Genomic DNA, 25794 nt, shown 5'->3' with positions numbered 1-25794 from the left:
ACACATCAAGTAGTTTTATTGTCCTTTGGGGGGGGGGGGGGGGGGAAATAATAGATAATATATTCCCTTGAAGGGAATGGGACTAAAAGGACAATGGACAAAGCTCATTCAACTGAGGTAGGTGATCTGAATTGTTACACATCAATAGGGTTGAACTCCATGATTTTGTCTCAAAGCCAAACTTTTAAAACACATTCTGCTTCTAATTTGAGCTGTTACTTTATAAACAGTAGAAGTCACTAAAATGGCCTGTTTAAAAAACAATGCTCTTGCAATACATCTCAAGTACTAATTTAGCACAACTCTAGAATCCCTTAAGAGCAGAAGGAAACATGGTTACACCAAGTATGCAGCAGTCACAGCACAGATCTGCAAGGAATGAAATGCTGCCTTTGCAAAGCAACATAGTTTTCATGTTTAAAAAGAAAGTCCAAGAGATTTGGAGAGCAAGACCAAGAGATTTGGAGTGTATGGAATGAAGGACATGCTTTGTTTAAAACTATCTTTCAAACCAACCAACTTTCAGAAATTACTTAAACCCAGAAAATTTATAAGGATTTGGCAAAACATTTTAAAATTGGCTCTGATCAGTCTGAAAGCAGAGCAAATATATAAATCACTACTGAGTCATGCATTTGCTCCATGCAGATCCTTAGCTGATATCACTCTTTCTTTCCTGTAGGAAATAAACATTCTCTGCATCTGAATGAGCTTGATGCGTAAATAATATAGCAATCATTACAGTACAAAATATTTTCAGTAGCGGATGCATTTTTGTAGTTTCCTTCTTCTCCTTATACAAATAACAATCATCAAGTTGAAAGAATATGAAAAGATAGACTGCATTTACATTGATAGCTTTCATATCTTCAGGGTGTACCAAAGCAGTGAACAGTCAATAGATTTTCAGTCATTATTATTGAAGGAAACACAACAACTAGTCAAATCAATAACCAGTTCATCTGGTGAAGCTACCAGGAAATAAACTACTCCACACAAGTTGCCACTGGATCATTTACACCCACTAAAGCATGCAGTTTAACATTTCTGATGTTTCCGACAATGCAATACTTCCTCAGTATGGCACTTAAAGTGATGTTCTACATTATGTGCTCTCAATCTGTAACAGGACTTGAACACACAATCGTCAAACACAGGTAGGAGTGCTATTATTGAACCAAGCTGACATGATGCACAGCATCATTCTGGTTCTACACTTCCCACTGTGGTTTATGAACTCATTTTAGACAAGTTGTTTTTAAGAGATGAACATCATGGCTTTTAAATTGTTACCAGATCCCAAGTGAAGCCATATGGCTATTAGGACGGATTGGCACACAAACTGTTTGACAACAAAGCTAAAAGACTTTAGATTTCACCACATTAGCTTTGTGGCCAAATCTAAATCTAGAGCAGAGTTGCTGATGTAGGACAGAATCTAGATACTAATCCCTTTTAATAAACTGCCAGCTCAAAACAAGTTTCATATAATTTCAATTTGAATCACGCATGATTTATCTTGATCCGGTACCAATTAACAACCATCTCTGCATTCAAATATTTTTTGTAATTTCAACGAATAAGACGGTTTCAAAGCAGTTACATGCCCGAGTTAAAATGCTTTCAGTGCAAATTCTCATCAAGTTATTGTTTTGTTATTTTCCCTCCAAATTCCTGTCTTAAGTGCATTTTATCATAAACATTAAATTTTCAAAATGTTGTGCTTCCTGGTCAATAGATAGACAGGTTTATGGTGCTCTCCATCTGCATTGTTATTCATGACCTGTTGCCTCAAAACGTGCTGCACCTTCCAACATTAACTGAGAAAATGTGGGAATGTTAATCCAACTTGCTAATTCAATCATTGCAAAAGCAGCAGACTTTCATCTTGAAGGAGGAATAGGGTAATGAATTATAAACTGTTTACATGTATTTTTCTTCTGGTTGGACACAATGTAAACATCAAAGGTGCTTGTAACCAAATTTGCTAAGCCAACTGCACGGAGTTTTGTTCAAGAACACAACAATTAGGCTTTGAAGGAATTGCAGATGCCATCACCAGTGTCCCAATTGCTGCTAATTGTAGTAATGTTCTTCTGTTGCAGCAGTTATTGACTTTCTACAAGTCAGTAAAAATATCTGAACAAAAAAATCAATTATTAGACCACATTAACAGAGCCAGTTATTTGCAGAGTGTTTCGAACATTTCCAGAGTTCTTTTCACCTCGTGGATCTGTTTAGACAGCACAAGAATTGGCTGCATAGATCTGTCCAGCTCTTCACACCGGGCCATTAGTGTATACATGCCCTGAAAACACAATCAAAGAATGTTAGGCCAATGGTGATGAAAAATAGCGCAATAGCACAGATCGCTTCCAAGATTATGAACGGTCTTACTTAGACAACTTACAAGATACTCGTTTGTGCACTATTTCACATCTCAAAATATATTGGAATTTATTTAAAAGGACAGCATCAATTTAACATAGAAGCTTGCTGCATCGCTTTCTAGTTGGTAGATGCTCGAGCAACAAAATACACCATTAACCTAATGCTACCATAAAGAGTGCTCACTAACCTAATGCAGGAGAATCAGCGAATGGCTACAGCACAAAAAGCGGCCATTCGGCCTGTCGTGCATGTGCTGGCTTCCTGAAGGAGCAATTCACCTCAAACACTTACCCCATTTCTCCCTGTAGCTCAGAATATTCATTAAAAAAAAAAAATCAATAAATTTAGCGTACTCAATTACCTTTTTCCAATTAAGGGACAATTTAGCGTGGCCAATCCACCTACCCTGCACATCGTTGGGTTATGGGGAGAATGTGCAAACTCCACACGGACAGTGACCCAGAGCCAGGATTGAACCTGGGACCTATGAGCCGCAAGGCAGCAGTATTATCCACTGCGCCACAATGCTGCCCAGCTCAGAACATTCATGAATGACAGTTCACACAAAAGGAATCTGACTGACAAAAAGCATTCAAATCAATAGAATGTGGGAAAAAATTATCAGGAAGATTTGGTTAGATTAAATGTGTTTTATACTTGATGGCTGCCACCAGCAGAAGGCACCCAGTCTTCCAATCACTGAATATAGTGTAGCTCCATAATGGAGACAACTCTACTTATAATTTTAAAAAGTTATTCCTTTCTCAGAGTTACAAAGCCAATGCATGAAGTGGACAGGACACACCCTGTTCCATCACCTTGCTTGCGCCAAAAAACAATTAAAATTAAAATTGAATCCAATTCATCGTCCCCACAAGAGACATACTAGATCTAAGCTAACAAGTATAGGCTTCAACACCTGATCTCACACCTGATCCAATGCTTGGTCTTAGCCAAAAACTCTGGACTTATAATTGTGCACAGTAATGAGTATTTCAAAGATCACAACAGTAACTGCTCAAGGTGCAGAAAATGTTGTGCACCTTCCTCGTCACTCTCTTTTAATGTCAGTAGGTATTGACAAAATGCTGGTAAAGTCAGAGGGCATAACATGCATGTCTTTTAGCACTTCATTCTCAACCGTCTGATACTCAATAAATGGTGACTGGGACTTCGATTTAATTTCTTTCATAAAAAATTCTAAATATGTAAATCCAGAGTTAAAGTGCATTTTTGGTATCTTCAAGCATTCACATACAAAGGTACTTTGAAATATCTATTAAAAATAAGTTAAAGGCAATATTTTGTGACATATCTGTGTGAGGAAGATGGAAATGTGATAATTTCAATTATATTGTGTTATTCCCATTTCCACTTCCCAATTACTGTGAAACCTTGCAGCATGATCTTTCATAGAGTAGAAAAATTGTTTCATTTTATCCATAAAACAGCCTTTTTAGAAATGTTAATATCACTAAACCCAGTCCATCTTTTAGAGAACTGTAAAAATTACAATTCTGGAAAGAATCATTTATTAGGACTCTCGTTGTGCTCCAGAGAACAGGCAAATATTTAACCAGTTATTTATACATCTATCCTTTAATAACAACATCCTTCCCCTTTTCACTTCCTCAATTTTACTGATGCCATTATTTCTCAACATTTCTTCCTAATGTTTCCACTTTTAGGCCAAATTTTACTTCTAAAAGAGAACACCAAGATCTTCCACAAGTAGGAAACAGGTAGTAAGAGGTGGGTTGAAGCCTGTTAGGGTGAGATATGCTTAGAGGTGCAGGGCAAGGCTAGAATATTTAATGAGTACTTTGTATTGGTGTTTATTAAGGGCATGCTGCCACTAAAAATTATCAGTCTCCAAAGCAAAAGTGGGGAACAGCTCCAAAATTAAACATAAGAACATAAGAACTAGGAGCAAGAGTAGGCCATCTGGCCCCTCAAGCCTGCTCCACCATTCAATGAGATCATGGCTGATCTTTTGTGGACTCAGCTCCACTTTCCGGCCCGAACACCATAACCCTTAATCCCGTTATTCTTCAAAAAACTATCTTTATCTTCAAAACATTTAATGAAGGAGTCTCTACTGCTTCACTGGGCAAGGAATTCCATAGATTCACAACCCTTTGGGTGAAGAGGTTCCTTCTAAACTCAGTCCTAAATCTACTTCCCCTTATTTTGAGGCTATGCCCCCTAGTTCTGCTTTCACCCGCCAGTGGAAACAGCCTGCCCGCATCTATCCTATCTATTCCCTTCATAATCTTTGTTTCGAGAAGATCCCCCCCTCATCCTTCTAAATTCCAACGAGTACAGTCCCAGTCTACTCAACCTCTCCTCGTAATCCAACCCCTTCAGCTCTGGGATTAACCTAGTGAATCTCCTCTGCACACCCTCCAGCACCAGTACGTCCTTTCTCAGGTAAGGAGACCAAAACTGAACACAATACTCCAGGTGTGGCCTCACTAACACCTTATACAATTGCAGCAGAACCTCCCTAGTCTTAAACTCCATCCCTCTAGCAATGAAGGACAAAATTCCATTTGCCTTCTTAATCACCTGTTGCACCTGAAAACCAACTTTTTGCGACTCATGCACTAGCACACCCAGGTCTCTCTGCACAGCAGCATGTTTTAATATTTTATTTTAATAATAATCCCTGTTGCTGTTATTCCTACCAAAATAGATAACCTCACATTTGTCAACATTGTATTCCATCTGCCAGACCCTAGCCCATTCACTTAGCCTATCCAAATCCCTCTGCAGACTTCCAGTATCCTCTGCACTTTTTGCTTTACCATTTATCTTAGTGTCGTCTGCAAACTTGGACACATTTGCCTTGGTCCCCAACTCCAAATCATCTATGTAAATTGTGAACAATTGTGGGCCCAACACTGATCCCTGAGGGACACCACTAGCTACTGATTGCCAACCAGAGAAACACCCATTAATCCCCACTCTTTGCTTTCTATTAATTAACCAATCCTCTATCCATGCTACTACTTTCCCCTTAATGCCATGTATCTTTATCTTATGCAACAACCTTTTGTGTGGCACCTTTCAAAGGCTTTCTGGAAATCCAGATATACCACATCCATTGGCTCCCCGTTATCTACCGCACTGTTAATGTCCTCAAAAAATTCCACTAAATTAGTTAGGCATGACCTGCCCTTTATGAACCCATGCTGCATCTGTCCAATGGGACAATTTCCATCCAGATGCCTCGCTATTTCTTCCTTGATGATAGATTCCAGCATCTTCCCAACTACCGAAGTTAAGCTCACTCGCCTATAATTACCCGCTTTCTGCCTACCTCCTTTTTTAAACAAACAGTGGTGTCATGTTTGCTAATTTCCAATCCGCCGGGACCACCCCAGAGTCTAGTGAATTTTGGTAAATTATCACTAGTGCATTTGCAATTTCCCTAGCCATCTCTTTTAGCACTCTGGGATGCATTCCATCAGGTCCAGGAGACTTGTCTACCTTTAGCCCCATTAGCTTGCCCATCACTACCTCCTTGGTAGTGGTAACAATCCACTCAAGGTCCTCACCTGTCATAGCCTCATTTCCATCAGTCACTGGCATGTTATTTGTGTCTTCCATTGTGAAGACCGACCCAAAAAACCTGTTCAGTTCCTATGCCATTTCCTCATCTCCCATTATTAAATCTCCCTTCTCATCCTCTAAAGGACCAATATTTACCGTAGCCACTCTTTTTTGTTTTATGTATTTGTAGAAACTTTTACTATCTGTTTTTATATTCTGAGCAAGTTTACTCTCATAATCTATCTTACTCTTCTTTATGGCTTTTTTAGTAGCTTTCTGTTGCCCCCTATAGATTTCCCAGTCCTCTAGCCTCCCACTAATCTTTGCTACTTTGTATGTTTTTTCCTTCAATTTGATACTCTCCCTTATTTCCACGGATATCGACGGTCGATTTTCCCTCTTTTTACCGTCCTTCCTTTTTGTTGGTATAAACCTTTGCTGAGCACTGTGAAAAATCACTTGGAAGGTTCTCCATTGTTCCTCAACTGCTTCACCATAAAGTCCTTGCTCCCAGTCTACCTTAGCTAGTTCTTCTCTCATCCCATTGTAATCTCCTTTGTTTAAGCACAAAACACTAGTGCTTGTTTTACCTTCTCACCCTCCATCTGTATTTTAAATTCCACCATATTGTGATCGCTCCTTCCGAGAGGATCCCTAACTATGAGATCCTGAATCAATCCTGTCTCATTACACAGGACCAGATCTAGGACCGCTTGTTCCCTCGTAGGTTCCATTACATACTGTTCTAGGAAACTATCGCGGATACATTCTATAAACTCCTCCTCAAGGCTGCCTTGACCGATCTAGTTAAACCAATCAACATGTAGATTAAAATCCCCCATGATAACTGCTGTACCATTTCTACATGCATCTGTTATTTCTTTGTTTATTGCCTGCCCCACCATAATGTTACTATTTGGTGGCCTATAGATTACTCCTATCAGTGACTTTTTCGCCTTACTATTCCTGATTTCCACCCAAATGGATTCAACCTTATCCTCCATAGCACCGATGTCATCCCTTACTATTGCCCGGATGTCATCCTTAAATAACAGAGCTACACCACCTCCCTTACCATCCACTCTGGTCTTCCGAAAATTTTGATACCCTCGGATATTTAACTCCCAGTCGTGACCATCCTTTAACCATGTTTCAGTAATGGCCATTAAATCATAGTCATTCACGATGATTTGCGCCATCAACTCATTTACCTTATTCCGAATACTACGAGCATTCAGGTAAAGTACACTTCTGTTGGCTTTTTTACCTCGGTTCTGAATCTTAACACCTCGATCAGTAACCTCTCCTAAGTTATATTTCCTCTTAACCTTTCTCCTAATTTTCCTTGTCGTTGAACCCATATCTTCCTGTAACAACCTGCTGCGTCGCTTACCATTAATGTTTTCACGTTCCGTTTTATTTCTTTTAGTATTCCTGGTCCTATTCACTGAGCTCCCCTCAGTCACTGTACCTTGTACTGTCGCCCTTTTTGATTTTTGACAATGGCTTCTCTGCCTTACACTTTCCCCCTTACTGCCTTTTATTTTTGTCCCTGTTTTACTACCTTCCAACTTCCTGCATCGGTTCCCATCCCCCTGCCACATTAGTTTAAACTCTCCCCAACAGCTCTAGCAAACACCCCCCCCCCTAGGACATCGGTTCCAGTCCTGCCCAGGTGCAGACCGTCCGGTTTGTACTGGTCCCACCTCCCCCAGAACCGGTTCCAATGTCCCAGGAATTTGAATCCCTCCCTCTTGCACCATCTCTTGAGCCACGTATTCACCCTCTCTATCCTGACATTCCTACTCTGACTAGCTCGTGGCACTGGTAGCAATCCTGAAGTTACTACCTTTGAGGTCCTACTTTTTAGTTTAACTCCTAGCTCCCTAAATTCAACTTGTAGGACCTCGTCCCGTTTTTTACCTATATCGTTGGTGCCTATGTGCACCATGACAGCTGGCTGTCCCCCCCCCCCCCCCCCCAGAATGTCCTGCAGCCGCTCCGAGACATCCTTGACCCTTGCACCAGGGAGGCAACATACCATCCTGGAGTCTCGATTGCGTCTGCAGAACCGCCTGTCTATTCCCCTTACAATGCCACATCATCTGAAGTTGCAGCGGACTGGCACACTGTATACTTCTGAGCAGCTACTCCAAAATAAGACACCTACACTCCCACCCCCATTTTGTCTTATAGCCAACTTTCCTTCTTTGTACTTGGCTAAACCAAAAGGACCCAAACAAATCAATGTAATCAAGATTTCAGTGGGCAAGTCCAATATCTGATGCATGATACTTGAACTCTAAATGGTCCCTATGAAACCCCCCCCTCTTCCCTTTCCCCTTATCGCAGAAATGGGGGGTCATTGGCTCCATTCTGAAGCAGAATGTGAAGCTGGGAGTAACAAGAATCCCAAGTTCATAGCAAAATACTCTCCCTATATAAATGTGATGCTAAAAGCATTTTCAAATTGTGTCTAACAATAATTGCCAGAAAAGGCATCCCCCCGGTACAGCACAAAATATCTTTAAAACATAGGGCGGCACGGTGGCGCAATGGTTAGCGATGCTGCCTCACAGCGCCGAGGACCCGGGTTCAATCCCAACCCCGGGTCACTGTCAGTGTGGAGTTTGCACAGTCTCCCAGTGTCTACGTGGGTTTCACCCCCACAACCCAAGATGTGGTCAGGTGGATTGGCCACGCTAAATTGCCACTTAATTGGGAAAAAAAAGTTTTAAAACATATATATCCCATTCTTGATAATTGCTATGTGGAGTATTGCAGTTCTGCAGTATTAAAGGCATTATAACATTTTTCTATACAATGGCAAATGAAGGAAGTTTTTATTCCTTCCATTGATTCGTTGCTGAGGTATGGTTTCAAGAGTGCCAATTGCCCTTTATTACCTCATCCAAATGAGCACCATTTTTTAGAATGGTTGCTTGAACAGGGGCAAGGTGAGGGAGGCTAAGCATATTTCTGTCACTGCACGACATTATAAACATCTAGCAAGGCTTGTTAGGCAATGAAGAACAGGAGCCTTACCAATAACACCCTTGCAGCTACCCAGGTTATCTAACTCAACCAACAACAGAGCGGCACGGTGGCACAGTGGTTATCAACGTCAGGGACGGGTTCAATTCCGACCTTGGGTATCTGTCTGTGTGGAGTTTGTACATTCACCACGTATCTGCGTGGGTTTCCTCCAGCTGCTCTAGTTTCCTCCCACAGTCCAAAGATGTGCAGGTTAGGTGGATTAGCCATGCTAAATTGCCCCTTAGTATCCAAAGAATGAATGGGGTTATGGGGATAGGGTGGGGGAGTGGGCCGAGGTGGGGTGGTCATTCAGAGGGTTGGTGCACACTTGATGGGCCGAATGGCCTCCTTTTGCACTGTAGGAATTCTATAATTCTATGTGGCAGGCCAGACCAATGGTAAAGGAGGAAAATCCTGCACTGATGAAGCAATTTTAAAATGACTTGCACATTTAAAGCTGTATTACCCAAATCAGTTTTAATCCCTGAATTTCTCATGTTACTTGTTCTCATTAAGGAGGTTGCCTACAAATATATTCATGGACTGCCTTTGGCTAGTCAGCCAGAGGGTGTCTGAATTGATACTGATGGGTACAGGTTTTCTGCCCCTGTTCAAATTGGCATTCATTTTAGAAGAAATTGTGCAAACAGCAGAGAAGACCAGGATCTGAAGTTCAAATTTAGGTGTTAATTTACTACTTAGTAATCTAGCATAGAACTACAGGAATGCCCAACAGTAGTAGAAATCCTGTGCTATAAGTATTATACTTATTTGACAGAATATAACTGAAATGAAAATTGAACTAAACTAGGTTTAATTTTTTTGTTTTCGTGTCCTCACCTTTATACTCATATCCACCGACTCTCCAAGACTGTCCACTGAATCTCGATAAGTTTGAATGTAGCCCACACTTAGTGCTGTCATCTGTGTTAAAAAAAATAATAACCTCAAGTTAATGCTAAACATAAAGCTGTGACGTCTTGAATTTAAATATTCCACTAGCAATAGAAAGGGAATGGAGGAGAATATCTGCCACAAATTTCAGAGATATGTAAAAATATTGAGAGATTTTGGAAACTTCAATTATCCTGACATGGACTGGGATAAAAATAGTGCACAGTGTAAGAAGGGTGATGGATTCTTAAAATGTCCACTGGAGAACTTTTAATCAGTATGTTTCTAGTCTTATTATGTAGGAACCTATGCTGGATCTAGTTCTGGAGAATGAGGAAGGACAAGTTCAATGTGGTTCAGTAAGAGACCATCTGTGAAATAATGGTCATAACAAAGTTATGTTTAAAGTCGTTGTAGAAATACCCAACTGAAGGAGAACCACTTTCAGTGTTTTGTGAAGGGATCTAGGTACTGGATAAAGGGAGATTGGCCAGGAAATCAATACATGAGCAATGACAGGAGTCAAGATAGAGATAGTTCCAGTTCAAAGCAAGAATATTCCCAGGAGGATAAAAAGCACAGTTGCAGCTCTCGGAAAGGAAATAAAAGATAAAATAAAACAGAAAAGGGAGGTTTATGACAAGTGTCTGACACAGAATGCAGAAAAAAATCAGGCAGAATACAGAGAGTGTAGGGGGCAATTGGAAGTGCATACAAGGCCAAAGAGGGACTGAATAAAGTTTAGTGCACAATGTAAAGGGTAACTCAGAAATCATTCTTACACATATATAAAACAAAAAGATAGTTAAAGGAATGGTGGGACTGATTAGGGACAAAGACGGAAACATTCTAATGAAGGCAGAGAGGAAATCCTGAGGTATTGAATGAATATTTTGCATTTGTTTTCACCAAAGATGATAAAATGATACCACAGTAGAGAAGGGAGTATTGACATCGGATAGGATAAAAATAGATAGAAAGTGCTGAACAGTTTAATACCACTCAAAGTTAGCAAATCACGATGATTGGAAGCCTCTGCAGGGGCCGTGACCACAATTTTTCAATCCCCCAGATATGGAAGTGGTGTAAGAGAACTGGACGATTGAAAATCTTACATCCATGTTTTAAGAAAGGCGACAGTGGACCTAGTAACTACAGGCCAGTTAATCTAATGTCAGTATTGGAATAACCATTGTGATGAATATAAGAAATGGTCACATTTTATAGTTTATATTTTTTTAGTAATGTTATTGAAGCCTAGGTTAAAATGCTTACAAGACTGTATGTCCACTAGAGCTGTGATTAAAACTGAGGTAATCAGTGATTTTTGCTGAGCTGTGATTAAAACGGAGGTAATCAGTGATTTTTGCAGATGGAGAGCTAATGTAATGTTGTAACAGTTTGAGCCAGGCTAAACAAATCAAAGCACATCCTGTAACAAGAGACAAAAGAATGCGGTGTGCTTAAGAGTGTAGCTGGTGTAGCTTATGGGAGGGGCCAGGTCTATCTAGGATTTGCTTCCAGGGCTCTAAGCTGAGCAGAAGGTTGTCCGCTTGGTCCTAAAAACAGGCTTCTCTCTGCACGGACTCTGCACCAAGATAAGCAAATAAAACCCAGTTGTCAACTTTATATACAAGTGGTATTTGAAATATATGGGTTGCTTAATTGGAATGTAGAGGCAGGTTTCAGGAAGCAAGTTACAATATTGTACCTGTTAACTGTAGTTAATTCTTTGTTGCTAATGCATTTAATTGTGTTCAAATTAAAGTCTGCTTTAATATTAAATACATCTACTGGCCAATGCTATCACTCCTGTGTTGTAGTAACATTTCCTCAGTTTTACCAAATGCAAATAGTTGGGATTCTAATCCGGGCTCTTAACCAAAATTGGGTTTCTGGTCTGGACTCATAACACTACCATTGCCCAGGGCAAAATTAATTCTCACTTGTTAAATGCAAAATATGTCTGACTAACCTGATTGAGTTCTTTGATACATTAACAAATGAGGGTTAATGAATGTAATTGTGCAGAAAATTTAGTACATGTGGACTTCAAAAAGCCAGTATGAAGTACCACATAACAGACTTATTTGGAAAGTAGAAACAGATGAGATTAAAGGAACAGTAGTAACTTCTCCTTGGAATACCGGGTGTAAAGATGAAATTTTAACAGAATTTTTTTAAATCGTAAAGAGTTAGGTAGAATAAATAAAAACAAAATGCTTGTAATGGGTGAAGGGTCAATGACCAAAGAGCACAGATTTAAGGTGACTAGCTAAAGTACCAGAATCATTAGAATTTGAAATGAACTGCCTGATCAGGTATTGAATAATAGTCTTCAAAAGGGAATCAAATAAATATTTGAAGGAGAAAAAAAGTTCAGAGATAGGAGGATGGGGAGTGGACTGATAGATTGGCTCTTCAAAAGATAGCACAGGTCTGATGGACCAAATAGCCTCCTGTGTGTTTAGCTCTGAAAATACCCTCCTTATATTCCCTCAGCCCCTCTACAACACTTCCGCCTTTATGACACGACGGAAAACCAACCTCTGGCCAAACCGTTAGTCGTCTGACCCAATATCTCCTTGTGGCTCAGTGTCATACTTTGGTTTAAAATGCTACTATAAAGTGCTTTGGGACATTTACTATGTTAAAGGTGCAATATAAATACATTGTTGCTGTATAATCCAATGATTCTAAGTAAATGATGACAATAAAAATTTACAGGCCATGTACGAAGAGATCAAGAGAGCTCTTATCCCATCATCACGAAAGGCATTTGATAGTAGCAGAGAGTTGGCAGATGGTGAAAAATGCTGATAGAAGTAAACAGATGCCCCATTGGGCTGAAAATCCTGTAAGCTGTACCCCCGAGATAGATATCTCCCTGTCCACGAGTTAGATGAAGAATCCTTCATCACAAGCTTGAAAAGGCCAGAGACTACTTAGAAAACAGAAAAACACCCAGAATAAATGAAATTCCAGACAAACTCCTCAAGCACTGAGAGTCTCATCTATTGCCACACCTTTCTCATCTTCTCTGCTGTAGAGTAGGCACCGTGCAACAGGAGATGCGTGATGCTCACATCAGAAACAAATGCAACAACTACAGGGGAATCTCACTCCTCAGCCTCATGAGGAAGGCCTTTGCTAGTCATACGTAAAAGACACCATCTACTTGCAGAACGAATGCACCCAAAAGTACAGTGCAGTATTTTTGCTGATAGATCTACTATGGACATGACCTTCTCCATAAGCCAGCTAAAAGAGAAGTGTAGGGAACGGAGCATACAGCCTTATCTTTCTTAGAACTCATTAAAGCATTCAACATCTTCAACAGGGCAAGATTCTGCAAGATTATGGGGAAAATCGGCTGTCCAAAGCTACTCAACCTTATCTACTCTTTATAAGACAATAGGTACTGTACTGTACAGTTTGAGGGCTCCACTTACAACAGTTTCAAAGTGAAGAACTGAATGAAATAGGGCTAAGCCCTAGCCCCCACGCAGTTTGGCATATTCTTCTCCATGCTTCTCTGCAGATATGGAAGAAGTCTACTCCGAGACTAGCCTTACATTCTATGAAGATTAAAACCAAACGCAAAAACACATCAAGGTCTTATCAAGGCCTCTACACTGGTAATGCTTTACTAGTCACCCACACAGAAAATCAGCCACAAAGGCTCATGGACTCGCTCTCCCATACATACAAGTTATAGTCAGGGATAATAAGTGTTAAGGAAACCATGGCCATGGGACAAGGTGTTGCACCTCCACCCCTGATTACACTGAATAACACCCTGCTGGAAACGGTTGGCAAATTCTGCTAAGGTGCCAAGACAGTCTGTTCTTTGATACAGAACTTGATAAATGCGGGGAGAAGCAACTACCACCTTTGTTAACTCACTAAATCTTCATTGAATATTGACCCATAGGACCAAGCTGATGCCTTATGCTGTCAGTCTTCTCAGCACCTTGCTGTATGGAAGCGAAACGGATGGCTTGTCACTCTCAAGAAAAGAAGCACAACAATTTCCAACTTCACTGTCTAGGGCGCATTATGGGTATATCCCAGCAGGACAAAAATCACAAATACTGCAGACTTCTCAAAGGCAGAGCTCCCAGTTTATTAGCACTCATCAGACAAAAACTGTTTGGAAGGGGGTCGGTTTGCTCAGTTGGCTGAACGGCTGATTCATGATGCGGAGTGACGGCAAAAGCGTGGGTTCAATTCCCATACCGGCTGATACTGTTCATGAAAGTCTCGCCTTCTCAACCTGAGGGTCACTACCAATCAACTCTTTCTCAAAGGAAAGGGCAGCCTATGATCCTCTGGGACTGTGGCGACATTTACATTTGTTGGCTCAGGTGCATCGATAGAATGGAAGGCGATTGCATGCCCAAGGACTTTCTGTATGATGAGGTAGCTACAGCCAGACAACCAGTGCAATGCCCAAAGCTCTGCTTCAAGGTTACCTGCAAGCAGGACATGAGGGTCCTGGACATCACTTACTGCACCTGGGAGCCACAGCTGACAAGAGGTAAATGGCAACACCTCCTACAAGATGGCACGCACCACCAGAATGATGACCCCAGTGACTTGGCAGGTGACAAATCAATCCACAACGACACTTAGCAGCTTCATGCGTGGCACTTGCAGCAGAACCGACCTCTCAAGGATTGGCCTCCTGAACCATCAGCAAAGGTGCGACATAAGAAGACATCCCACCTGAAACATGTCGATCATCTTTCATAGATGGAAGGATACCAGATTGGTGAAGTAAATTATAAGTGGACTAGAATATTTGACTCCATATGCAGAAGATGCAAAGCAGCGTTCAATCGTAAGCGACAAAATTATAGCGTTGCTATGTAATATTGCTCAATTTCAAGTAAACGCAGGCATTGTAGCAACCGAGGCAGGGACAATGTCAGCAATGCTACGGAGCTAGGTGATAGCAGAAATACACGACTGGAAGCTCAGCTCAAAGACAACATCTAGGTTGTGAGCAGTCTGGTTTCATCTCAGACAGTTGCCAGGGAACAGGATGGTGCCAGTAGCTAGGGGATGGAGTTTGATGGAGGGAAATGGCTTCAGTTTTCCCAATATTCAATTGGAGGAAATTTCTGTTCCTCAGATAAGCAGTCTAATAATTTAGCAACAGAGTATTTGAGAGAGGTGGTGGTGTGGTAATGCTATGTACATGTGAAAAAACGAATGCTGTGTTTTCAAATGATGTTGCCAAGGGAGAGCAGTAGTTGAAAATTTAGAGGGGGCCAAGAATTGATTCCTGACGGACACCAGCTGTAATGGTGTAAAGCAGGGATGTAAAAACCATTGCAAGTGATACTGGCTAGGATTTGAAAAATAAGAATTGAACGAAGCAACAGCAGTCCCACCCAGCCTGATGACACTGAAGAGGCATTGGAGAAGCCAGCAATTCGGTGCTTTAAGTATGAGATTTTTAAAAAAAGAAACAGGGTTCTTTTCACTGAGACTTGGTACAAAAGCTCAAAATTATAAGGGTTTTGCTGATGTTTTGGAAAAACCAAGATGGCACGGTGGCGCAGTGATTAGCCTCATGGCGCCAAGAACCTGGGTCCAATCCCAGCCCTGGGTCACTGTCCGTGGAGTTTGCACATTTCCCGCCATCCCCCCCCCCCCCCATGTCTGTGTGGATCTCACCCTCACAAACTCAAAAATGTGAAAGGTAGGTAGATTGGCCACACTGAAACTGCCCCTTAATTGGAAGAAGAATTGGGTATTCTAAATTATTATTTTTTAATAATGTTTTGGGAAAACTATTTATATTAGTCACTGAAGCGCATAGATATACCATCTCAAAAAAATGACGACAAGAGAAAGTACTAATTACCTTAGACAGAGCTTTGTCAAGGCATGGAATACCCAAGGAGCAGAATCCAAAACAATGTTTAAAAATTCAAGTAAATAATTGAGTCAAAACAAAAAATGTAAGGATACGGGAAAAACAACAAAGCTGACAAAGTTATAAACATTTTCCAATGGTTTCAACATGATTGGTAACCAACTGTGAGACCTTGATTAGACCCTAATTCATACATACATTCTGAATGGTGGCATTTAGGCTTTTCATCATCTGATCGACTTTCTGTGCCACCTCCTTTGCGTCTTTCTCCAGATCTAGCAGTACCCCAGGATCTATTGGAGGATTGTCTGATTTTAACCTTTCCATACTTCTGCTTTTCACGCTATTTCCAGCTGGGAAATAAAATAAATATTTATTTTAATTGCCCAGTTTGTTAAAGCAACATTAAACAAGTTCATTTGTTTAACAAAATTTGAATAAGACCTGCACTCAGATTCATAAGAGCAGATTTTGTGAGCATTCTCTTTTCTATTACAATAACTTAAAGAGAAAGTAGACCCCAAATATCAGGTATCCTCCCAGTTATATTTCTTTGATGAAATGGAGACCTGTGGACTGGCTTAAATGTATCCCATACATTGTTACATATAACATACAGCTTTCCTTGTATTAAGTAAATATATAGTGTACATCTGGTTTCTGGGGTTTTCCAATGCACATCTGTGACATAAAGATTATCTTTGCAAGAAATTTAAATGATCTTGATCCATCTACATATCTGTACAGAGGTTTTACATTAATTTAATCCATTGGCGAAGAGAGAATGAAAGAAAATTATATTAATTTCACACTCCCTGCCCACAGCTGAGAAATAATTTATCTGTCGCAAATCAGAGGTCAAGTTGTTACCCGTGTTTTGCTTCTCTTCCCCATTCCCATCTATTCTCACTCCCGACAGCTCCTACTAGGCTGATTCGGCTCATATCGATCTACTGCCTGCCACCCTGATCCAACTGTTATCTTTTTTAAAAGTTAGTCCCATCATGGACCTGCATGGGTCCTTGCCATGCCTATCTATAGGAAACCTGGGCATCCTCCCTAAATTATTTTTCCGGTACATTGATGGCTGTATAGTGCCATTTCCTGCTCTTGCCCGGAATTGAAATACTTCAATGTTACTTCCAACTTTCTCTGACTTTCACGTGGTCCTCTTCCCTTCCTTGACTTTTCGTTCCTGTCTCTGGGGATACGCTGTCAACCAAAATTCACTATAAACCCACTGACTCTCAGTTATGTTGGTTACATTTCCTCAAACCCTACAGCCTGGAAGGATTCCATTCCATTCTCCCAGTTTCTCCATCGCATCATTTCTTATAATAATAATCTTTGGTAGGCTGCAATATTCATACCAGGTCTGATTGGTCCTCCTTCGTCATCAACCGAGGATTCTCCTCAGAATGGTTGGCAGAGCCCTCAACCGTTTAATTCATTCCCAGCACCCCCCCCCCCCCCCCCCCCCCCAAGAACCATACTGGTTTTCTTGTCCTCATTTTCCACCCCCTATATTCAATGGATTATCCTCTGCAGTTTCTGCCACCTCCAATATGATGCCACCAACCACTTTTTTCTCTCCCCTTTCAGCAATCAAAAAAGTTCCCTCTACAACACACTGGTCCCCTCTTCTATCATTCACAAAGATACCCACAGCACCTTTCCATGTATGTGCAGATGCAACACTGAACTTTTACCTCTTCTCCGTACAAAGCTCCAAACATTCCTTCAAGGCGAAGTAATTTATGTAAACTTCTTGCACTCATGTTGTATTCACTGTTCATAATGTGGTCTCCTCTACATTGGGGAGACAGACAGGTTTGGGTGACTGCTTTGTGGAACACCCTTCTCAGCACATAAGAATGACCTCAAGCTTCCAGTGACTGGTCATTTAAATTTTCCAGCTTGCTCTCACACTGGCATCTGTCCTCAACCTACTGCGCTGTTCCAGTGAAGCTCAATGTAAGTTTGACTAACAGTACTTCATCTTTCAATAAGGAAGTTTTCTAATTTTTTGACTCAACACAGTTCAAAAATCAGACCGTAATTTCTGGCCTGCATTTTATCTCATTTTTCTTCTCTGACAGCAGCATACCTGCTTAAGGCTCTCCTTTTATTTTCTTCCCTATCACCATTCCCTTTGACCCTCTATGTCTGTCTCTTCCTTCATTCAATTTCTCCTGCGTTCCACCCGATCACAGATCTTTATTTTGTTCTTTTTCCACTCACGCCATACTCAAAGCTATTACAACTCCAGCTTTTCTCAGTTCTACTGAAAGATCACAGACCTAAAACACTGTCTCTACCTCCACAGGTACTTCCAGCTTGAGTGTGTATTTTTAGCAATTTCTGTTTTTTAAAATAAATTTAGAGCACCCAATTCATTTTTTTCCCCAATTATGGGGCAATTTAGCGTGGCCAATCCACCTAGCTTGCACATTTTTTGTGTTGTGGGGGCAAAACCCACGCAAACACAAGGAAGATGTGCAAACTCCACACGGACAGTGACCCAGAGCTGGGATCGAATCTGGGACCTCGGCGCCATGAGGCCGCAGTGCTAACTCACTGCGCCACCATGCTGCCAGCAAACCATATAGTAGGAAGTCTCACAACACCAGGTTAAAGTCCAACAGGTTTACTTAAAATCACAAGCTTTCGTAGCCCTGCTCCTTCATCAGGCAAACCATCTAATAATTTGTGCACCTGCGACGAAAGTCATAGTAGGTCTGTGACGAAAGGAGGATTGTAGGAATATTGGATTCTAAATATTGGGGAAATTTAAGGGTTGAAACTCTGGGGTTAGAATTTGTTTGACTGCAGTGGTCATGTTTTTAAAAAACTGCACGGTGGCACAGTGGTTAGCTCTGCTGCCTCACAACACCAGGAACCTGGGTTCAATTCAGGCCTAGTGTGACGCTTACACTCTCTCCCAGTTTCTGCATGGTTTTCCTCCGGGTGCTCCAGTTTGTCCCACAGTCCAAAGGTATGCAGGCTAGGTGAATTAGCCATGCTGATTGCTCCTTAGTGTCCAAAGATGTGCATGTTAGGTGGGGCTACGAGGATAGGGCGGGGGAAGTGGGCTTCCTTCTGCACTGTTGGAATTCAATTATAATCCTGTTTTGCAGGTCCTGGGAGCTTTTGGCAGCCATAGGTGAAATTGACAGAAGAATGTGTTTTTCAGTCTGGACCAATGAACTGTGGCTTGACTGGGGAAGTCCCTGGTGAGTTAATGCGCTTTCAGTCCCTGGAAAGTTAATTTGTTTTGCAGCTTGGGGAGATGATGCCATTGCTGGGTGAAGCTAAGAGATTCAGAGAGATTTTTTGAGAAAGCTTTTGAAGTGATCTGTTCAGGGTACCACAAAGTCCACAAAGGCAGTTTTCTTTCCCAGTAGGATAGGATAGTTTTAAAATAGAGTAATAATATTCTAAAAGCAGAACAGTGTTGTCTGAAGACAAGGAAGAGGCTGAAACAACCCCACTGAAGCAGCTATTGGAAGACATTCAGGAGGCAGCGCTCCGAAAGCTAGTGACATTGGAACAAACCTGTGGGACTTTAACCTGGTGCTGTAAGACTTCTTACTGTGCTCACCCCAGTCCAACGCCGGCATCGCCACATCAGATGAAGCATACAGGGTGTGGTATTAATGAGGTCAGTCCATAAGAGGGTCATTTAGGAGTAGGGTGACAGTGGGGAAGAAGCTGTTTTTGATTCAAACTAATCTAATTAAACAGTTCGATGCATATTGCAAATAAAGTTCACTGACAGAGTTAAGTTAAAAATTAATCATGGTAGAAGCTCAATAATCCACCACGGTGAATGATACCTCTTCTAAAATAAATAAATCGAATGTCATAATGCATACTAATTATGCTATGTATTTCCAATTCACCTCAACTTTCTTTAAATTTACCTCTATCAGGTCTGTCAGCAAAATCCAGTGGTGATCTGACATCTCATTCACTGGCTCAAAACTCACCAAGTACTTGACAACTACAAGTTACTGAAAGTGCCAAGCAAAATCATTCCCTCAATGCCAATCACCAACTCTCTAACTTAAGTGCTGAACAGTACGAAGTCTTACAACACCAGGTTAAAGTCCAACAGGTTTGTTTCGATGTCACTAGCTTTCAGAGCACTGCTCCTTCCTCAGGTGAATGAAGAGGTCTGTTCCAGAAACACATATATAGACAAATTCAAAGATGCCAAACAATGCTAGGAATGCGAGCATTAGCAGGTGATTAAATCTTTACAGATCCAGAGATGGGGTAACCCCAGGTTAAAGAGGTGCGAATTGTCTCAAGCCAGGACAGTTAGTAGGATTTCGCAGGCCAGATGGTGGGGGATGAATGTAGTGTGACATGAATCCCAGGTCCCGGTTGAGGCCGCACTCATGTGTGCGGAACTTGGCTATAAGTTTCTGCTCGGCGATTCTGCATTGTCGCGGGTCCTGAAGGCCGCCTTGGAGAACGCTTACCCGGAGATCAGAGGCTGAATGCCCTTGACTGCTGAAGTGTTCCCCAACTGGAAGGGAACATTCCTGCCTGGTGATTGTTGCGCGATGTCCATTCATTCGTTGTCGCAGCGTCTGCATGGTCTCGCCAATGTACCACGTTCGGGACATCCTTTCCTGCAGCGTATGAGGTAGACAACGTTGGCCGAGTCGCACGAGTATGTACCGCGTACCTGGTGGGTGGTGTTCTCACGTGTAATAGTGGTATCCATGTCGATGATCTGGCACGTCTTGCAGAGATTGCCCTGACAGGGTTGTGTGGTGTCGTGGTCACTGTTCTGAAGACTGGGTAATTTGCTGCACACAATGGTTCGTTTGAGGTTGCGCGGTTGTTTGAAGGCAAGTAGTGGGGGTGTGGGGATGACCTTGGCAAGATGTTCGTCGTCATCAATGACGTGTTGAAGGCTGTGAAGAAGATGACGTAGTTTCTCCGCTCCGGGGAAGTACTGGACGACGAAGGGTAGTCTGTCGGTTGTGTCCCATGTTTGTCTTCTGAGGAGGTCGGTCCGCTTTTTCGCTGTGGCGCGTTGGAACTGTCGATCGATGAGTCGAGTGCCATATCCCGTTCGTACGAGGGCATCTTTCAACGTCTGTAGATGTCTGTTATGCTCCTCCTCGTCTGAGCAGATCCTGTGTATACGGAGCGCTTGTCCATAGGGGATGGCTTCTTTAATGTGTTTAGGGTGGAAGCTGGAGAAGTGGAGCATCATGAGGTTATCCGTGGGTTTGCGGTAAAGCGAAGTGCTGAGGTGACCGTCCTTGATGGAGACGAGTGTGTCCAAGAATGCAACTGATTTTGGAGAGTAGTCCATGGCGAGTCTGATGGTTGGATGGAACTTATTAATGTCATCGTGTAGTCGTTTCAGTGATTCTTCGCCGTGGGTCCAAAGGAAAAAAATGTCATCGATGTATCTGGTGTATAACATCGGTTGAAGGTCCTGTGCGGTGAGTAGGTCCTGTTCAAACTTGTGCATGAAGATGTTGGCATATTGGGGTGCGAATTTGGTCCCCATGGCTGTTCCGTGCGTCTGGATGAAGAACTTGTTGTCGAAGGTGAAGACGTTGTGATCCAGAATGAAGCGGATGAGTTGCAGAATTGCGTCTGGAGATTGGCAGTTGTCGGTGTTGAGTACTGAGGCTGTTGCAGCAATGCCGTCGTCATGGGGGATGCTGGTGTAGAGTGCCGAGACGTCCATTGTGACGAGGAATGTTCCTGGTTCAACTGGTCCATGGGTGCTGAGTTTCTGTAGGAAGTCCGTCGTGTCGCGACAGAAGCTGGGTGTACCTTGTACGATGGGTACAAGGCGGAAGGTCTCCAAGGCGGCCTTCAGGACCCGCGACAACGCAGAATCGCCGAGCAGAAACTTATAGCCAAGTTCCGCACACATGAGTGCAGCCTCAACCGGGACCTGGGATTCATGTCACACTACATTCATCCCCCACCATCTGGCCTGCGAAATCCTACCAACTGTCCTGGCTTGAGACAATTCACACCTTTTTAACCTGGGGTTACCCCATCTCTGGATGTGTAAAGTTTTAATCACCTGCTAATGCTCGCATTCCTAGCATTGTTTGGCATCTTTGAATTTGCCTATATATGTGTTTCTGGAACAGACCTCTTCATTCACCCGAGGAAGGAGCAGCGCTCCGAAAGCTAGTGACATCGAAACAAACCTGTTGGACTTTAACCTGGTGTTGTAAGATTTCGTACTGTGCTCACCCCAGTCCAACGCCGGCATCTCCACATTAAGTGCTGAAGACATTATACTGTCCATTCAGCGATCCTGAGGAACTTTCAATGTATCATCCGAAAAAGGTACCTCTGACAGTGTGGCACTCGCTCAGCCAGGATGGCTTTCCTGCCCTATTTTTGCCAGATTGCTCCGTAATTGTGCCCACTGTTGCATGCTGATGGCATCCATGCTGTTTTTCACATATTTCAGACCTTTCACTCATGTATGCATGTACCTGCCACCGACAATGGCCCACACTTCGCAACCAATCCCCCCACCACCCCCCCCCCCCCCCCCAAACAGCGAACAGCTCTCCACCGTGCCCCCATCTGCCTGTGAGTTCCCTCTGCCCTGAGATCACCGGCCCGTCATTCCGACAGCAAAAACCCGACAGCACCCCCCCTCAACAACGACCCCCCCACCGCCCCCTCGACAGCCACCGCCCCCCCCCCACAACAGCCACCCCCCCCACCGACAGTCACCAGCCCTTCGACAGCCACTCCCCGCACCACCGCCTCTCCAACTGCGACACCCCCAAACGCACCGCCCCCTCCACCCCTCGGCAGTGATCCCTCTGCTCCGCCCAATAGCCACCACCCTGCTCCCCAATGACAACCACCCCCCGCTCCCCAATGACAGCGGCTCACCCTCTGCCTCCCCAATGACAGCAGCCACCCCCCCTCTGACAGCGACCCACCCCACCCCCTCGGACAGCGACCTCGTCTCCACCTTCCCACTCCAGCAGCGACTCACCCCTCCCTCCGTCTCCCCCCTCTGACAACACCCTCCCTCCGCTCTACTGGACTCTCATGTTTTGTTGGACCATAGAATTCTCCGCGAATTGGTCACCTTGCCCTCACTGCCCTGGCACTGTCGCCCTTGGGAAGTTCTTAATGTTGAGCTAATAACAATGGTGGACAACGAGCAAACTTCATCAGTGCGGGCTGCTTGTCCCGGCTAAGTGGATGAGGCACTAACTTGCTGCACCGGGTACATTGCGCAAAGTCACGGGTTGGATGGACTCGCCGGCCCTCTCTCCCCCCTCCCAGTACTCACACTCCTGGTCCAGGCTTTGCCTCGAACTCATCTTGATCTTATGCTGCAGGTTGTTGGCCACATAGTGGGTGAGGTCCCCGTCGTGGCTGACTGTGCCCTCCAGCTCCAGTGCGCTGGAGATAGTCGCCCTCCGCCCTTCCAGCTTGCCATCCCGGCCTCGGATGCCGCCCAACACCCCGCTGAGGCCGTCCAGGCTTTTGCTGTCCTGCAGACGGCCGCACACCCGCTCCCGGGCCGCCGGGTTGACGGTCGCTTGGTGCTGGTGGCGCACACCAGGCGGCGGCCTTTCAGCGCATTCGGGTGACTCGCTATCGGGAGTCTCCTCGCCGCCGCTCTCCGAGGTGTCAGAAGGCGGGTTGCCCAGCGTCGCTTCCAACTCGGCCTCCATCGGGAGGGGGAGAGACGGCGGCCCGTGACTCACTCAACGCCGCCCCTGGCAACCGAACGGCGGCGGCTGGCGCAGACGCAGGGTCAGCGAGTCCGGCGCAAGCGCAGTGAGCGGTCCGGCCGCCATCTCGGCGCGGATCACGTGCCCAGCACCCCTCCCCAAACAGAAGTGAAACCCCGGCCGCCATTTTGAGTGCGGGCAAAAAAGAAGCGCGGAGCCTGTGTGTGTTTTTTTTATATTCCGCGCTCCTCTCCGATTCTCGAAAGAGGAGGGAAACCTGTCCCCCAGCCCATTCGCAGCGAAGCAGACACTCGGAAAGAAATCGGAGCCCGGCGAGGACACGCGGGCCAAATAGTTTGTCGGGAAAGCGTGGCGTGGGAGGATTAAAAACAAGAGCGCTACCTACCCTCTGCCATGGCAAGAGCCGCCAACTTGGATGTGAGCAGAAACTCCTGGGGCAGCGAATCAAATCGCTGCCTTCACTGTAGTTCCACCCGCTTCTCTGTTCATAGGGTAGGAGGAAGCAAAAGGGGGTTTCCTGTAGTGGCTTAACCACACGCCAGAACTTCTTGCTGTGTGTTTTCAGTTTCTGTTTTCATCCACAGATGAGCCAGCCCTTTGTGTCTCCCCCTTTTGTGGTGTTTGCTGCCCCAGCATCGCAGGGTAAGATGTTTCTCAGTAGCAGTGGACATCCCTGCTCTCATGCAGCCAATTGAGACTATAAGGGCCACTGATTACTTGGTCATTCCATTGTACCTTTTCTATGTTGGATAGCGATGAGGATCTATGTTCTGCGGGTTGAACTTTGAACAACTGGATATTACCGAGACTGGATCCGCTTGGGTTTCAACACTTGCAGCCTCTCTCCAACCCCCCCCCCCCCCCCCTTTCTCCTTCATTACTGGTCCCGATATTTCACGTCGGTATATTTCATTTATTTTTTTGCTGCATATTCTATTTTATCATTTTTAAAGCAGAAAACACAAAGCAAAGAAGGATTGCACGGGGCTTGGGAGTCCTGGAGGGATAGGAACCACACTGGGGTGGTGCGCATCTTTAGGTTTGGTTGTAATGAAGTTTGATCTGCCGAAATGCTGTTTCGGTGGAGGGGACTGAAGGATTTGGACATGCTGAATTTCGGGGAAGTAAACATGAAATAGTGGCTCAAATCTTAACTAGAGTTGGAGCCAACAGACAATTCCAACATATTTACCCGGATAGTTACCCAGTTAATGGGATTAGAACAGGTAGTTACCCAGGTAAGGTGAGACAAAAAAAACTGGTCTAACTCCTGGGTAACTATAATCTTTATTAATAATAATAAATAATAATCACTTATTGTCACAAGTAGGCTTCAATGAAGTTACTGTGAAAAGCCTAGTCGCCACATTCCGGCACCTGTTCAGGGAGGCCGGTTGGGGAATTGTTTAGCCCACTGTGCTAAACCAGCCCCTTTATTAGTGTCACACGTAGGCTTACATTAACACTGCAATGAAGTTAATGTGAAAATCCCCTAGTCGCCACTCGGGTACACCGAGGGAGAATTCAGAATGTCCAATTCACCTAACGAGCATGACTTTCTTGACTTGTGAGAGGAAATGCATGCAGACACGGGGAGAAAGTGTAGACTCCACACAGACAGTGACCCAAGCCGGGAATCGAACCTGGGATCCTGGCGCTGTGAAGCAACAGTGCTAGCTACTGTGCTGCCCATACAACTGACAACAGGGAGCGTAGGAGATTCACCAGGATGTTGCCTGGGCTGGAGTGTTTTAGCCATGAAGAGAAACTGGGGACGTTTTCCTTAGAGCAAAGAAGGCTAAGGGGGACCTGATTGAGGTGTACAAAATTAGGGTATGGTAGATGGGAAGAAAGCTTTCCCCTTAGTTGAGGGGTCAATAGCCAGGGGGACATAGATTTGGAGGGGATTTGAGGAAAAGCTTTACCATCCAGAGAGTGGTGGGAATCTGGAACTCACTGCCTTAAAGGATGATAGATGTTGGAGTACTCAGCATTTAACCAGCATTTAGATGAGTACTTGAAACTCCATAGACTGCAAGACTACTGACCAATTGCTGGTGATCAAGATGATTGATGGCTGGTGCCGACATGATGGGCCAAAGAGCCTCTGTGCTGTAAACTCGATGGACAGAAATCTCAATCCCAGGATGCCGGAAATGCATTCCTCAGTGGAACAGAGAATCCGACGTCGGGGGTAAATTAGGATGGGCGTGCAATGCTCTGACCCCCCCCCCCCGCTGGCAGTGTGAACAAGGTCCACGCTGCAGAAGGCTGTAAATAAATGCAAATGGGTCACTATTTAGCGGGCCT

At 43.8% G+C, this 25794-nt stretch overlaps 1 protein-coding gene across 1 annotated transcript; it reads right to left on the bottom strand.

The window, feature by feature from the left end:
• Positions 1–23551, bottom strand: borcs6 (BLOC-1 related complex subunit 6). Its single transcript, XM_072472166.1, has 4 exons — positions 23076–23551; positions 15962–16116; positions 9823–9906; positions 1–2308 (listed from the first exon to the last, which is right to left on the bottom strand). The coding sequence occupies exons 1-4, from the start codon at positions 23461–23463 to the stop codon at positions 2183–2185; spliced, it is 753 nt and encodes a 250-aa protein (XP_072328267.1). The 5' UTR covers positions 23464–23551; the 3' UTR covers positions 1–2182.
• Positions 23552–25794: the final 2243 nt, after the last annotated feature.

This window comes from Scyliorhinus torazame, chromosome 13 (genome assembly GCF_047496885.1).
Source record: "Scyliorhinus torazame isolate Kashiwa2021f chromosome 13, sScyTor2.1, whole genome shotgun sequence".
NCBI classification, from domain to species: domain Eukaryota; kingdom Metazoa; phylum Chordata; class Chondrichthyes; order Carcharhiniformes; family Scyliorhinidae; genus Scyliorhinus; species Scyliorhinus torazame.
The sequence above is the reverse complement of the archived record's forward strand: the minus strand, read 5'-3'. Positions and strand labels throughout refer to the sequence as shown.

What these genes read in the sequence shown, in the direction of transcription:
- borcs6 (XM_072472166.1), bottom strand. Translation starts at nt 23,463, where the DNA reads ATGGAGGCCGAGTTGGAAGCGACGCTGGGCAACCCGCCTTCTGACACC. An exon ending in GCAAAGCCTGGACCAGGAGT is followed by an intron (nt 16,117 to 23,075) that starts GTGAGTACTGGG and finishes TTTATTTCCCAG; the next exon opens with CTGGAAATAGCGTGAAAAGC. An exon ending in TAAATGCCACCATTCAGAAT is followed by an intron (nt 9,907 to 15,961) that starts GTATGTATGAAT and finishes TTTTTAACACAG; the next exon opens with ATGACAGCACTAAGTGTGGG.